General features: G+C 42.3%; 1 protein-coding gene across 1 annotated transcript in view; it reads right to left on the bottom strand.

Annotated features, from left to right (window-relative positions):
- The window catches only part of LOC140733986 (uncharacterized), a 49,435-nt gene extending 44,746 nt beyond the window's left edge, over positions 1-4,689 (bottom strand). Inside the window, 2 exon segments of the mRNA XM_073057565.1 lie at positions 2,811-2,934; positions 4,588-4,689. Coding sequence (XP_072913666.1) covers positions 2,811-2,934; positions 4,588-4,689 — 226 coding nt within the window.
- Between the last annotated feature and the right edge of the window lie 12,389 nt (positions 4,690-17,078).

Below are 17,078 nucleotides of genomic sequence, written 5' to 3'. Positions count from 1 at the left end.
TATATGATACTATGGTAAATTAGATCATCCAACTTGTGGATGACACCGAGATTGGGGGTACAGTGGACAGTGAAGAAAGCTATCAATACTTGCTGCAAAATCTGCATAGTTAGGAAAATGGGCTGACAAATGACAGATGAAATTTAATATAGACAAGTATGAGGTGTTGCACTTTGGCAGGAGAAAAACAGGGCAGGACATACACAATGAATGGTAGAGGTCTGAGGGATCTTGAAATAGAAATCCATAATTCCTTAAAAGAGGTGCTACAGAGAGAATGGGTTATAAAGCACATTGGCTTTCATAGATCAGCTTAGTAAGTAGAGGAGTTAGGATGTTATGTTGAAGTTAATTAAGATTTCAGTAGTGAAAGTTACGAATAAGATTGAAAGGGTACGGAGAAAATTTGCAAGGTGTTGCTGGGTCGTGAGGATCTGAGTTATGGAGAAAAATAAACTATGTTAGGACCTTATTCCCTAGAGTTTAGGATAATGAGGGGAGATTTGAGAGAGGCGTACACAATTGTGAGGTATATACTGTAGATAGGGTTAATGCAAACTTTTTTCCAGAGGATGGGTGAGAATCATAAATTACGATGAAAGGTGAAATACTTAAAGGGAATCTGAGGAAGAACTTTTCCACTCAGAGGGTGGTGTGATTGTGCCAGCAGAGATGGTGGATATGGGATCAATTGCAAAATTTAAGAGAAGCTTTGTTACTGTAAATACAAGGATTAGAGGGTTATAAACGTCTATGGTCCAGGTGCATGGTCGATGAGAATAACAACTCTGCATGGACCGGTCTCTGTGCTTCAGTGCTCTGTATTGCTAATAGTTTTTTAAGAGTTGGATTCTGATTCTGATTTTGATCTTTCGGTGCTAAGGAATCTTCAACCAGTACAGGGAATTGGGGAAAAGTAGTACTATCAGCCGTGCTCCTACTAAATGGTGGAACAAGTATGACAGGTTTTATGACTTCCGACTGTTTTACTGTATTTCATATGTTTATTTCTTCTTATCAACAGTGTAGCAAGGTCATAGAACCCCGTGGACTGCTTTGCTGCATTTTTTACTCTGAACAAAAAGACTTCAGAAAGTGGCTAACAATTCAGTTTAGTGCAGAGAGAATGCTACTCCTTTGAGAAGGCATCTTGTTGTTGAGACTTCAAAGCTAATCTTCTGCTGTTGGATGTAACATATTCTATGATACGATTGAAGAAGTGTTGGTTTATTTGTCCAATCTTCTGGGCAGGTTCTATTTGTAGCTAACACTGGAAAATAAAATATCGATGCAAATATTCAGATCTGAATTGCCTTCCCCAGCCTCAGAACCGGTGAATAGAGTATGTATATGTGTATATATATACACACTTTACACCTTAAGACCTGGAAGTATACTGCTCTTAATAATACCGTTGATTAATAAACTAATAGGCTTTCAAAGCTCATACATTAAACAAACACTGACTTCCTTGCACATTAAACCCAGGCCCTATTGCTAATTTAGTCCACCTCCGCAAAACTAATTTGTGTGAAGTCAGCTTTCAAATAGCAAGTAGATTGAGAGTCAGTCCTTAAAGGATGACTGCAGGCCATGAACAATCACCTGAATTCTTGGAATATACTGTACTTACCGGAATGCTGTGCTGCTCCAATTGACTCCACAATGAGGACCATCATTTATCCCAAGCTATCACTTCCAGCTCTTCATTCTTCCCACACAACATTACTCCTATTAGCCCCTTCATGATGGTAGCTCAGACTGCCATTTGCTATAGTTCATGAATACTGCTGACCATTTTGTCCAGTACCATGGTATCATTGTCCCCTCGTAGTAACATTTCCACCTACCACACATCTTAGCAATTTTTGAGCCTTCTAGTTGCCACACTCTAGTATATTTAACCGTTAGGCCAAAAACATTGCATGGTGGGTAAGATAAATAATTCAGCCTTTTCTAGATCCAGTTAAAAACATTTCATTGCATCTGAAAAAGCTTCCTCCTAATTCATTTTGCTGGGGTTTTCCACAAATTTGCCTTCCATGTGAAGCCAGTGATCTTCCCCACTGGCCTGAAGCAGCATCCTTGCCCAGCACTGAGACTCTAATTACACACCGTTAACTTACAAACTTGACCTTACCTACTTGAAAAACAATCTATTTCAAGCTTTGTCGTGGCAAATGTTAAGATGGCACTAATGAAGATGGGTGACAGCTTACTGGGGGTTCATAAAGCAATTAATACAACTAAATATTTATTAATAACACATTTTCTGTGGAAAATTGTCATAAACTATCATTGCAAGCAATGAAGAGGTGAGGAGAGGCTCAAGGCTCCAGGCATGTGGGTGCAATGCAAAACTGGAGTGAGGTCGAAGCATGTTTCAGATAGAGTCGGAATTGGAGACAGATTTGGAGCAAGTGAAGCAGAAGGGTTTTGGAGCCCATCCACCCAAACTGAGAGCAAGGTCGGATCAGATTAAGTGCTGAGCCGAGTTGAAAAGGTCAGGTACAGGCCAGAACTTGGCGGTGGGGTCCAGGCCCAGAGTGTATCAAAGCAATAGGACATAGGTCCCAGAGCAGGAAATGACCCAGTGCCTGAACAATTTAAATGCTGGACCAGATGGATTGAAAAGTCAGGTATGAGGTCTGCAGGTGAGGATCAGGCCAGTTTTGCCTGCTGTGTCCTGCTTTAGCTGCTCCTGGCTTTGCATCTGTGGGTTTCGCAATGATTTGCCCCACTGGGTGATGAAATGAGGCTGAAGCTATAGGCCTACTCTGGTTGCTCCAGCTTCGTGTCTGTGGGCTCACTTTCGTTCTGAATGCTGCCGCTTGCCTTTATAGTTTGCATGATTTCTGTTTTTTTCCTCTCTCTCTTTCTCTGTGTAATGAGTGCTGGTCCATTTTTAAAATTGCGTTCTGGTTTTGGGGCTGCCTGTAAGCAGACAAATCTTAAGTATAATTTATACATACTTTGATAATAAATCTGTAAGGGGTTTCTTCATTTATGTTACTGCTAAGGCTAATAAAATGGCTTCTTTGTTATGTTAACTGCTGAGAAAGTGCTTTTCTCTCGCAGCTTGTTTGGGTTATAATTACCGATAAAAAGAATTGTATTCATTTGTTAACCAATTGGGATAGATGTTATTCTTTCTTGTGAGTCTGTAAGCTATTGTTTCATGGACTTTGGGGAGAAGGCACGATGGGGATGGAGAGAGGAGACGCGATGCTGTAAGCTGGGCGATGGAACAGACCTCGAGTGGGAGTCCGAGGCCCAGGGTCTTCAGTGAGGAGAGGAGATGAGGACAGATTTGTGTGGAGCGTCTGGTCGACCACTGTTGTTGGTCCCAGGTGGCGGGTCGAGGAGTTCGGAGGGGATCGAATGGTGGCAAGAAGACTTTGTTAACTGAGCTCCAACGGTTGTGCATGAAGTGGTTGAACTTTGATAAGTTGGGTGCCTTTTACTTTTCCTTTTATATTGTATCTCTGTTAAGTACATAGTTCCAGTACGATCTATAAAGTGTAATCATTTAATCGCATATGGTGTACTGTCTGCTATTTGGTGTGGTGGGGACATCACACAGCGTCTACACAAGCTATTACCCAGTTTGGCGGAGCTGAAGGCTGCTCCCCCTAGACGGAAGCGAGCTGAGTGAGCCTGAGGCTTACCAGGGGGCTACAATATGGGGTTTACTCGTCCGGGATTGGATTCTGTGGAAGCTGTGTGATCGCCCTCTTTAAATCATGCATGCTGCGGGGACAGAAAGCTGATGTGCCTCTGTGAGATTGCTGGTTATCACTGCATGCGTGTTGGGAGGGGTGGCTGGTGGTACCCTGGAGGTCGTTGTTCGAGTTCAGACTAGCGCTGACGAAATGGTGGTGTGACCATGGGCTGTCCATACTCTTAGGAGAGAGAGGAAAGACTGGTCGGAATGTTCCAGCTATGGTGGGCTCCACTCAGTTGTTGGAATAATGTCCAGCACTAAAGGAGCGGAGCGGACCGCTCAGTTGTTGGGTGAGTGGCAGTGCTTGGCTGAGGGAAAGCGACAGGGATTGGTTGGAAGTTTGAGTAGGCAGGCTGGTGATGTTGTCAGAACTATCATGTCCAATTACCTCAAAATGACAGCTGCCAGTTATTTGGAAGCGGGGGAAAATGCCTTTGGTTCGACTGGAAGCAAAATGCCGCAGCTGGGGAGCTTACTGTATCTGTAGCAGGAGATTGGTTGAAAGTGTTCAGGGTATCTTCTCTGGCTGGGGGGGGGGGGGGCAGACAAATTGTTTGCGATGTCAGTGGGATCAGTCAAGGGGATCAGCCCCTCCCTCTGTTGTTCAGCTGACCAGAGAGGTGTCGGGAAACTTAGAGGAGGCCCAGTGGGGGAACGGCTTGTGGTCTCTGGGGGAGCACGTTCCCAGCAATGTACCAAGGAACACCCGAAAGGAGCAGACCCTATTCCTGAAGGCTAAGGGGGACCATGTACTCGGGTGTCATTACGGATAGATGGAAGCTACGCTAAAGCCATCCTCGACACCAGGGCACAGGTCAAGTTGCTGTACAGGTCGTTTTACAACCAGTATTTGAAGTATTTACCCTTGACAACATTGAGGGCACTGGAGATTTGGGGTACCAGTGCCGGTGATTATCCAGATGACAGTTATTGGTCAGCAAAACTGCAGTTTTGGAGGCCAGCATGGCGGTGACTGAGGTTCATGAATCGTTCATGCTGATGTGTCCGGACACTGTTGAGACAGGCAGCATTTCGATTCTGGAGAGGACCAATACCCCGCTGGTGATGAAGAGCATGAGGGCCTGTCAGGAAGAGGCGGGTGAGAGCTGTTTGGGGGCATTGTCTGCGCACCCAGTGTTTCAAGCTGCTTGTGAGGACATGTGTAGCAGCATTGGGCCGGTACCGAATTTAAACAAGAGCCGGTGGTGGTACGGCCTGGGGGAAGTATCTGAGGGTGAGACCCTCTTAGTGGATGCTCCGAAATACCATGAGGGAGGGGAGTTGGCCACTGAAGACACCTTGGTGAGAGAGAGGTCGCGGCGACTGGCTCCTGCAGACGTGGAAGACGTAGACAGCCTGTGTGTGGATTATAGTACTCTGAACAGGCACACTGTCATTGACCAGCATACAGTCCTGAGGGCCGAAGAGGCGATGGTCTGTCTGAGTGGTGCAAAGTGGTTTAAGGTGCTGGATGTAAGGAGTGATGTTGCCAGATCCTGATGAGTGAGGCCGACAAGGAGAAGATGGCCGTTATAGTACCCCTAGGATTCTTCCAGTCTGAAAAGATGCCACAGGGCATATCCGGAACCCTTGCAACCTTCCCACGGGGCATGGGAAAGACCATGGGGGATGTGGAGGTGTTTGGAGTTTTGGCCAATGTGTTTGGATTTGGCCAATGTGTCCGTCTACTGTTTGGATTTGCCTTGGGGGACTATGATGTGAGGCAAGGGCCAGAGCCTGGGCGACAAAGAATTAATGAAGTAAAACTTTCTTTGGACGCGTGCCAGGTCTGGCGAAGGTCACAGCTCGTGACGGGATCAAGTCCGAAGTGAAGACAGAGAAACTGAATTCCCAGCAGAGACTGGAGAAAGTGATCCAGAACCAGTTGGAAGACTTTCAAGTTGGGGAAGACAAAGAGAGATGTCTGACTCAGGGGAACAGAAAACTGAGAGCCCAGAGAAGGGAGTCTGAGGAGGTGAAGCAATTGCGGACAGATCTCAGAAGAGGGAAGCAGAAGCTTGAAGGGAACCTGAAGATGACCATCGACATTTTAATTGAAGTGGAAAACCTGAAAGTTGACCTGGACGAAGTCATTAGGGAGGAAAAGCTGGAGATAAGTTCAGTGAACACTAAACTGGAGGCTGACCAATCTTTTTTTTTTTAATTAGTTTTTCTATACATTTTACAAATTAAAAAACCCCAAATCACAATGAGGAACATTAATACAGTGCAAAATTAAGCATTCAATGACAATATGCTACAAAGGAAGAGAATTTAACAAAGGAGCACCTAAATTGAAGACAAGTAAACTTAGTATCATCCCCAAGCCCCACAACACAAAAAAAAACTCCAGACCAACCACAACACAATATAGAGAATATAAATCAGGACAATCAAACTCCCAGACTGTGAATACACTTAGCAACAGAGGATAATAATGCCTACTACCAGAAAAAAAAAGGGAGCTGAAAGCAAGGGACCGAAAAGAAAAAAAAACCCTAGTCAAGAGGAAGGTTATGAAAGTACTCGATAAAAGGTCCCCAGACCTTATGGAACTTTAGATCCGAATTAAGAACTGAATAATGAATTTTTTCGAGGTGCAAGCAGGCCATAATGTCATTAAGCCATTGAGCATGAGTGGGCGGGGCAACATCTCTCCATTTAAGGAGGATCAAGCGTCTAGCCAGGAGAGAGGCAAAGGATAATATTCGGCATTTGGTCGGACTCAGACGTAAATCTGTCTCGCCCCAGAAACCGAACAAAGCAATTAAGGGGTTTGGTTCTAGGTGCTGATTCAGAATATACGATAACGTAGTGAAGACATCTTTCCAAAATTTCTCCAAGCTAGGACAGAACCAGTACATATGAATGAGAGAGGCCTCACCCCTCTTGCATTTATCACAGAGCGGACTAATGTTAGGGTAGAATCGAGATAGTTTAGATTTAGACATATGGGCTCTATGGACAATCTTAAACTTTAAAAGGCAATGGCGAGCACAAAGAGAGGTTGAGTTAACTGATTTGAGAATCGAGTCCCAGCTCTCATCAGATAAGGAGGTATTTAAATCCTGCTCCCAGGCCATTTTAATTTTATCCACAGGGGCCCGTCGTAAGGCTGCTAATTTATCTCGAATAATTGATATTAAACCTTTACCTAGTGGATTAATGGAAAGAAATAAGTCCATAGCATTTTTCGCAGGCATTTCAGGAAAGTTAGGAATTAAAGGAGCAATAAAGTGTCTAATTTGGAGATATCTAAAAAAATGAGCATTGGGCAGATTGAACTTAACAGAGAGCTGCTGAAAAGAAGTGAAGTGATTATCAATGAAAAGATCTTCAAAATGTCTAATGCCCTTCCTATACCAAACATGGAATGCTGAATCGTACGTAGTAGGTAAAAAAAAGGTGATTATGTACGACAGGGCTGGAAACGGAAAAACCATGGAAACCATAGCATTTCCTAAACTGAGCCCATATACGCAAAGTGTGTCTAACAAGAGGATTAGCTATTAATCTGGACAGACTACTAGGGAGTGCAGAGCCAAGAAGTGCAGAGATAGATAATTCTTTAGTGGAGCTCAACTCCATTGCCACCCCAATTAGGGCACTCGGGTTGGCCATGGAAGAAAGACCAAAAGGTAGCACAGCGTATATTAGCTGCCCAATAATATAAACAAAAGTTAGGTAAAGCCACGCCACCCTCTTTTTTAGATTTTTGGAGATGAATTTTATTAATTCTAGAGCGCTTATTCTTCCACAGATATGACAAAATAATAGAGTCTAAGGAATCAAAAAAAGATTTAGGAATAAAAATTGGGATAGATTGAAATAAGTATAAAAATTTGGGGAGAACATACATTTTAACAACATTAATACGACCTACCAAAGACATAGATAGAGGTGACCATTGTACCAGATTCTGTTTTATAGTATATGAAAGATTGGCAAAGTTTTCACGAAAAAGATCTTTAAACTTCCTTGTGACTGTAAATCCAAGATAAGTAAATTGATTATGGACTACTTTAAAAGGGAGATCATGAAATGTTAGTTCTTGTGCTTTTTTATTAATTGGGAAAAGTTCACTCTTATGTAAATTAAGTTTATAGCCAGAGATCTGGCTAAACTGGTCAAGAAGTGAAAACATTAGAGGTAAGGATGTAGACGGATTTGAGAGAAAGAGTAATAAGTCATCAGCATAAAGAGAAACTTTATGCTCAACACCCCCCTCTCCAAATCCCGGTCAATTCAGGACAATTTCGAAATGCTATTGCCAAAGCTTCTATAGCCAAATCAAAGAGAAAGGGACTTAAGGGGCATCCCTGACGGGTGCCATGTTTGAGATTAAATACCTGGGATTTCTGAAAATTAGTTAAAACAGAAGCAGTAGGACACAAGTACAGCAATTTGATCCAAGAGATGAAACTTTGACCGAGGTCAAATTTTTCTAAGACTGCAAAAAGGTAGTTCCACTCTATACGATTGAATGCTTTCTCCGCATTGAGGGAAATAACACATTCAGGAATCCCATTTGGAGGTGAGTATTAAATAACGCCGAATGTTAAAAAAAGGGAGACGGTTTTTAATAAAACCTGATTGGTCATCAGAGATAATGCAGGGAATAACAGTTTCTAATCTATGAGCCAAAACTTTAGCTAAGATCTTTACATCAACATTGAGCAAAGAAATAGGCCTATACGAGGAACACTCTGTTGGGTCTTTGCCCTTTTTTAATAGAAGAATAATAGATGCCTCATTGAAAGAGGGTGGCAATTTGCCGTAATTAAACGAGTCAGATAATACTGAAAGAAACTGAGGAGAAAGAAGTGAAGAGAATGATTTATAAAATTCTACAGGGAACCCATCAGGTCCAGGAGATTTCCCTGAGGACAGTGCAGAAATTGCAAAAGATATTTCTTCTGATGATATAGGCGCATTAAGTTTGGCTTTAAAATCAGATGAAAGTGAAGGGATATTCAGATTCTTTAAAAATTGATCAACAGAGATACTGTCATTCAAAGATTCATAGGAATAAAGCCGAGAATAAAAATTTTTTAATGCGTCATTAATTTCTAAATGATCCAATTTAAAGTCTTCATTCTCCTTCCGGATCTTTGTAATATGTTGTTTGGCTTTGGAACGCCTCAGCTGATTGGCTAGAAATTTACCAGACTTATCCCCATGAATGTAAAAGCGACTCTTGCTTTCGAGAAGTTGGCGTTCGACAGGTTGAGTAGACAGAAGATTAAATTTAGTTTGGAGTTCAACACGCTTCTTGTATAGTTCAGGGTTCTTAGTTTGAGCATATAGTTGATCCAATTCTTTAATCTGGTTAATGAGGTCTAATCGATCTGCACAGGATCTTCTGTTGAGATTTGCTGTGTAAGAGATTATTTGACCCCTCAGATATGCTTTCATGGCATCCCAGACAATCTGGGATGACACTTCAGGTGATGTATTAGTGTTAAAATAAAAGGTTATCTGATCCTTAATAAATTTTTTAAAATCATCATCCGATAATAAAGTTGAATCAAACCGCCAGTGTTTATTCCTCTGAGGGAGACCAGGAAAGTTCAGAGAGAGAGTAATTGGGGCATGGTCAGAAATCAGTATACTCTGATAGTCACAAGAGTAGGCAAATGGAATAAGTTGGTTATCGAGTAAGAAATAGTCAATTCTAATGAAGGTATGGTAAACATGTGAAAAAAAAGAATAATCTCTCTCAGTAGGATGATGGAAACGCCATATATCAGAGATACCAAAATTAGAGAGAAACAATTGGATAGCTAAGGCAGATTTAGTAGGTGATCTGGTAACAAAGGACGATCGATCCAGATTAGGATCTAACCAACAGTTGAAGTCACCACCCAGTATAAGAGAGTATGAGTTTAAGTCTGGTAGTGAGGAAAAAAAACGTTCAAAAAAGTTAACATCATCAAAGTTGGGGGCATACAGGTTTGCTAGTACAACTTTAGTGTTATATAGTTTACCAGAAACAATAATAAAACAGCCATTTGTATCAGATATTTTATTATGGAGTTCAAAAGGAATATTTGAGTTAATAAGAATGGAGATTCCCCTAGCTTTAGCGGCAAAGGATGAATGAAAATGCTGACCCGCCCACTTTGACAGAAGCCGGGAGTTATCAAAACAACAAATATGAGTTTCTTGAAGGAAAGCAATGTCAGCTTTGAGTTGTTTAATATGTGAGAATACCTTCTTCCTTTTAACAGGGTGATTCAATCCCTTTACATTCCAGCTCATGAATTTAAGTGCACTAGCCATTATCAATTATTAATGCATAAAAGGCAGCAGGCATATAAAAAGTCAAGCAATACAATAGCAGTCTGGGAGCAGAAATGTAAACATAGATTCGTAAAATCAAAACATAAACATGTCCTGAGCAATAAAGAAAAACAATAAATACAGTGAGTGATGTTGGAACTGGAAAAACGGACCCCACCCACACAACCCAAAACTAGACGGCTACTAAAAAAAGCAGCTAGCTCTACCAAAAAAATTAACCCAAATATAACTTCCAGATCTGTGTCATTAACAGCAGTTCCGTATAAATACTATAGCAAATAGTAACTAGTTTATGCACTAGAAAACATAACTACAAATTGGAACATCTTCTGCAGAAATATAAAACTTAATACAGAGAAAATCGGAAGAAAACCAAAACTAACCTACCCGCGAAAAATTATGGAAGAATAAAGTAAGAGAAAGGGGAAAAAAAAGGAGGAAGGGGAAAATTATAAATTCAAGAAGAGTACTTAGCGACCATTTACAGAGAGGAAAAAAAATCAAAGATTAAAAAAAAGGTGAAAAAAAAATAAATTAAAAAAAGATAAATCAGCAGTTAAACTGTGAACTAACAAACAGGGAGGCCTTCAATAAAGACTTCAAACCTCCAAAACAAGTTAGAGTCAATTGTAGAACTCTATAGATAAAGCTATACAAGAATAAAATAGATTACACAAGTACTATTTAAACGTCCAAAGGGAAACATTAAGCACAGAATGTCTATTTAAAAAAGACACACCAAATCCAGGGAGAGATTGTCAACAGCCCTTAGAGTTTCAATGAATAATGTCTGAGTGATTCAAGTAAAGTCTGAGTCCAGAAAAAGTAATTTTACTACGAGAAGTACTTATCCACCATTTTAGGAGGTCCGATCGGGTTCCGAAGATGACTGGATAGCCGGAAGACTTGCAACAAATGCCTCAGCCTCCTTCACTGACTTAAACCACTTATATTTTCCAGTATTAAGCGTGATTCATAAATCGGCAGGAGTGCAAAGAGAGGGTTTAAAACCACGATCAAAAAGCACTTTCATTACGCCTTTAAACTCAACGTGCATCTTTAAGGTCTGGGGTGCAAAATCTTCCACAAAGCGAATGATTGTATTTTGGAAAGTAAAAGTACCTCTGCAACGTGCCTCCATAATCAGACGGTGTTTTACCTGGTATTGATGAAAGCACAAAACTACCAGTCGCGGGCGGGAGCCCAGAATTCCGGGGGGAACATAGACCCTGTGTGCCTTTTCGAGATCAGGCGGGTTTGGAAGCAAATTTTTCCCGAATACCTCACAGAGAAACTCGGTGAAAAACTTCACGGTTGATCCCTGTTCGGTGGCCTCTGGCAACCCAAGAATTCGAAGGTTACAACGTCTGCTGCGATTTTCGAGATCCACCATTTTGGAAAGGAGTTTGTTACATTTTTCCTCTAGGCTGGAACAGAGAGTCTCCAAGTATCGAACACGACTTTCTAAATCTTCAGAAGTCGAATCGATGCGAGATAAGTGTTCAGCATGTTCGTCCACTCTATCGTTGATCTGATCCAGTTTGGCTTCCAGCTGTTCGAAAGCGGTTCTAAATTCCTTTAAAATATCGTCTCGGTGTTGTTCCAGCGCAGCGAGGGTCTCAGCCGACAGAGCCGGAACTTCCTTTCTCCCGGATTTAGAACTCTTGCTAGACATTGTAAGGTAGATGTGTTCATAGGCAAGTAAAAGAAACCAAAAAAGTTCCTAACTAAGGTTTAAAAAATGGAGACATTTAGTGCAAAGATAGCGACAATAACGGAACAAAAGTTCGGAGCAGCTAAGCAATCGCCATCTTACCGGAAGTCCCTATTGTTGCATTTGGCTGACCAATCTTTAACTGCTGCTTTTCAGGTCGGGGTGCAAGAAGCTGGTGGAGTAACTGCGACCCAGATGGAGATGAACATGAAGCGTGAGTCAGAACTGCTGAGACTGTGGCGAGAGTTGGAGGAGTCAGAGAAGAAGCTGAGGTCTCGATTGCAGGAGGCTGAAGAAGCTGCAGAGGCAGCTCAGGCCATATGCTTCAGTTTGGAGAAAATCAAACAGCAGCTACTGATCGAGGAAATGAGGAAGAATACGGATTCAAAGAATGATGTGCTGGATATGTGGTACATGCTGCCTTTTGCTAACTTCCCTTTGACTGAGGAAGAGACTTTTGGCCCTTCTCCCACTGAGTCAGGTGTAGTGGGGAGGGCTAGGTGTGGGCAGCCTAGGTTACTGCAGGACCCTAAAGGAAAAGAAGCAAGGCCCTGGACATGGGACAGGGGGCTCCGAGTTGCAGTGGGGGCATGAGTGAGAGATTGAGAGAGGAATTGGCAAGCAGACCCGAGGTATCCCCAGTAGTGTCCGAGCCTGAAGGGTTTAGGTGAGGGGGTATGGAGGTGTTGGAGGATTAGGAAACTCCCAGATAGGTTGGCCTATGTAGCGATGGGGAACAGGTCTACTGTTAGAGGAGCAAGGTCACTGTTTGTACCTGGATTGAGTTTTTGTGCCTGCAGGGATAGTTGGCAAGTTATTTTGAAGTCATGAGGACATGACTAAATTTGGTGGGGGGAGAGTGTAATGGTTTTCTTCTTTTATGTTACTGCTAAGGCTAATAAAATGGCTTCTTTGTTATGCTAAAATTAAAAATGCTTCTTTAATAAAATTAGGGAGTATTATCTAGGTTAAATAAAATTAGGGAGTTAAATGCGTGGCTCAAAGACTGGTGTGGGAGAAGTGGGTTTTGCTTCTTGGGACACTCCACCAGTACTGGGACAGGAGAGAACTGTTCCGGAGGGACGGGCTTCACCTGAACCGGGCTGGGGTTAGTGTCCTGGCGAGTCATATAACTAGGGCTGCAGAGAGGTCTTTAAACTAACTAGTGGGGGGGAGGATTCTAGAGAGCAAATAATTAAAAAGACAATGGAGAAGGTAATGGATGTAGGTAAAAGTGGAGGAATAAAAAGACAGAGTGTGTCAGGAGGGGAAAGAATGTACGGAGATAAGCGTAAAGTTGTACAAAAGGAAAAGGTAGGAAATAAGTGTCAAACATATTTGAAAGTCCTTTATTTGAATGCACGTAGTATTAGGAATAAAATTGATGAGTTGATGGTACAAATAATTACGTATGGTTATGATATTGTGGCAATTACGGAAACATGGCTGCAGGGTGACCAGGACTGGGAATGAAACATACAAGGGTATTCAACAATTAGGAGAGACAGGCAAGAAGGAAAAGGAGGTGGGGTGGCTATGTTAATAAAGCAAGAAATCACTGCAATAAAGCAAAATAATATTGGCTCAAAGGATCAGGATAACGAAACAATTTGGGTAGAAATAAGAAATAGTAAAGGGAAAAAAGCAGTGGTGGGAGTAGTCTATAGGCCTCCAAACAGCTGTAACTCAGTTGGTCGGAGCATAAATCAGGAAATAGTTGGGGCTTGTAATAAGGGAACAGCTATAATTATGGGGGATTTTACCTTTCATATTGACTGGACTAATCAAGTCGGACACGGCAGCCTTGAAGAAGAGTTTATTGAGTGTATTCGGGATGGGTTCCTTGAACAATACGTTACTGAGCCGACAAGGGGGCAAGCAGTCTTAGATCTGGTCCTGTGTAATGAGACAGGACTAATAAAAAATGTCCTAGTAAAGGATCCCCTTGGAATGAGTGACCATAACATGGTCGAATTCCATATTCAATTAGAGGATGAGAGGGTTGGATCTCAAACAAGCATACTGAGCTTAAATAAAGGAGACTATGATGGTATGAGAGCGGAATTGCTTAAGATGGATTGGGAAAATAGATTAAAGGGTAGATCGGTACTTGATCAGTGGTGTATATTTAACGAGTTATTTTACAACTATCAAGAAAAATATATTCCACTGAAGAAAAAAGGGTGTAAAAGAAAAAATAGTTATCCGTGGCTAAGTAAAGAAATAAAGCAAAGTATACGACTAAAAAGAAAGTTATATAAGGTAGCTAAATCTAGTGGGAAGATTGAAGATCGAGAAGCTTTTAAAGATCAGCAGCAAATAACAAAAAGATTGATTAAGAAGGGGAAGATAGATTATGAAAGCAAATTGGCGAAAAACATAAAAGCAGATAGTAAGAGTTTTTATAGTTACATAAAAAGAAAAAGGGTGGCTAGAGTAAATGTTGGTCCCCTAGAAGATGAGACTGGGAAATTAATGGTAGGGGACATGGAGATGGCGGAAACGCTGAACAAATATTTTGTATCAGTTTTTACAGTAGAGGACACTCAAAATATCCCAACATTGGATAAACAGGGGGTTCTAGGGGGAGAGAAGCTAACTACGTTTCAAATCACCAAGGAAATGGTACTTGATAAATTAATGGGACTGAAGGTGGATAAATCCCCTGGACCGGATGGCTTGCATCCTAGGGTCTTAAGGGAAGTGGTGGTCGGGATTGTGGATGCATTAGTGATAACTTTTCAAAACTCGCTGGACTCGGCAATGGTCCCGGCAGATTGGAAAAATGCTAATGTAACTCCTTTATTTAAAAAGGGCGATAGACAGAAGGCTGGGAATTATAGGCCAGTTAGCCTAACATCTGTGGTTGGCAAAATGTTGGAATCGATAATTAAGGAAACAGTAACAGGGCATTTGGATAAACATAGCTTAATAGGACAAAGTCAGCATGGCTTTACTAAAGGGAAGTCATGTTTGACGAATTTGTTGGAGTTCTTTGAGGACATAACATATAGGGTAGATAAAGGGGAACCAGTGGATGTGGTGTATTTGGACTTCCAAAAGGCATTTGACAAGGTGCCACACCAAAGATTATTACTTAAAGTAAAAAAAAACCATGGGATTGGGGATAATATTCTGGCTTGGGTGGAGGATTGGCTTTCTAACAGAAAACAGAGAGTTGGGATAAATGGTTTATTCTCAGACTGGCAGTTGGTGACTAGTGGTGTTCCGCAGGGGTCGGTGTTGGGACCCCAACTCTTTACAATCTATATTAATGATTTGGAGAAAGGGACTAAGTGCAAAGTATCGAAGTTTGCTGATGACACAAAGATGGGAGGGAGTGTAATGAGTGCGGAGGACATTGAAACCCTGCAGGGGGACATAGATAGGCTGAGTGATTGGGCAGACATTTGGCAGATGAAATATAATACTGACAAGTGTGAGGTCTTGCACTTTGGCAGGAAAAATAATAGAGCAAGTTATTATCTAAATGGAGAGAAACTGGAAAGTGCTTCTGTGCAAAGGCATCTGGGGGTCCTGGTGCAGGAAACACAAAAAGTTAGTATGCAAGTGCAGCAGGTGGTCAAGAAGGCCAATGGAATGCTGGCTTTTATTGCTAGGGGGATGGAGTATAAGAACAGGGAGGTCTTACTGCAGTTGTACCGGGTATTGGTGAGACCACACCTGGAGTACTGCGTGCAGTTCTGGTGTCCATATTTAAGAAAGGACATACTGGCTCTCGAGGCAGTGCAGAGAAGGTTCACTAGGTTAATTCCGGGGATGGGTGGGTTGATGTATGATGAGAGGTTGAGTAGATTGGGACTCTACTCATTGGAGTTCCGAAGAATGAGAGGCGATCTTATTGAAACATATAAGATTGTGAAGGGGCTTGATCGGGTGGATGCGGGGAGAATGTTCCCAATGATGGGTGAAACTAGGACTAGGGCGCATAATCTTAAAATAAGGGGATGCCGTTCCAGGACTGAGATGCGGAGAAATTTCTTCACTCAGAGGGTAGTGGGGCTGTGGAATTTACTGCCCCAGAGAGCTGTGGAAGCTACTACACTCAATAAATTCAAAACGGAGATAGACATTTTCCTGGATAAAAATGGCATTAGGGGATACGGTGAGCAAGCAGGTAAGTGGACATGAGGCTAGGTTTAGATCAGCCATGTGATCTCCTGGACCAGTTTTCGATAGCCTGGATGGGTCGGAGAGGAATTTTCCAGATTTTTTTCTCCTCAATTGGCAACTCGTTTTTTTTTCCCCGGGTGATCACATGGGTTTGGGCGGGATGAATAATAAAATAAAATGGGCGGCATGGTGCCCTGTTGGTTGGCACTGTTGCCTTGTGGGATTCGGTGAAAACTAGAGTTAAGATTGGATCAGCCATGATCTTGTTGAATGGTGGAGCAGGCTTGAGGGGCTGATTGGCCTACTCCTGCTCCTATCTCTTATGTTCTTATGTTCTTATATGTTAACTGCTGAGAAAGTGCTTTTCTCTCGCAGCTTGTTTGGGTTATAATTACTGATAATGAGAATTGTATTCATTCGTTAACCAATTGGGATAGATGTTATTCTTTCTTGTGTGTCTGTAAGGTATTGTTTCGCGGGCTTTGGGGAGAAGTCACGATGGGGATAGAGAGAGGAGATGCAATGCTGTAAGCTGGGCAATGGAACAAACCTTGAGCGGGAGTCCGAGGCCCAGGGTCTTCAGTGAGGAGAGGAGACGAGGACAGATTTGTGTGGAGTGTCTGGTCGACCACCATTGTTGGTCCCAGGTGGTGGGTCGAGGAGGTCGGAGGGGATCGAATGGTGGCAAGAAGACTTCGTTAACTGAGTTCCAACGATTGTGCATGAAGTGGTTGAACTTTGATAAGTTTGGCGTCTTTTACTTTTCCTTTTATATTGTTTTTCTATTAAGTACATAGTTCCAATAAGATCTATAAAGCGTAATTGATGCACCATCAATAACTCTCGGAGACGGGAGGTGAACGATAGGCTTTATTAGCAGCAGAAGGGACATCTTGGAGACTGAGGGAGGAGCAGTGCCTCCAATCGCCTTTATACAGGGGTCTGTGGGAGGAGCCACAGGAGCAGTCAGCAGAGGGGCATGTCCAGACAGGTATACATAGTTTACCACAGTAATCATTTAATCGCATATGGTGTACTGTCTGTTATTTGACGTGGTGGGGACATCACACAGCATCTACACAAGCTGATTACCCAGTTTGGCGGAGCCGAAGGCTGCTCCCCCTAGGCAAAAGTGAGCTGAGTGAGCCTGAGGCTTACCAGGGGGCTACAATGTACTTTAAGCCCCACAGAAATCGTGGCCCA

The sequence above is a fragment of the Hemitrygon akajei genome, chromosome 10 (assembly GCF_048418815.1).
Source record: "Hemitrygon akajei chromosome 10, sHemAka1.3, whole genome shotgun sequence".
Taxonomy (NCBI): domain Eukaryota; kingdom Metazoa; phylum Chordata; class Chondrichthyes; order Myliobatiformes; family Dasyatidae; genus Hemitrygon; species Hemitrygon akajei.
This window is presented reverse-complemented; position numbering and strand designations above follow the sequence as displayed.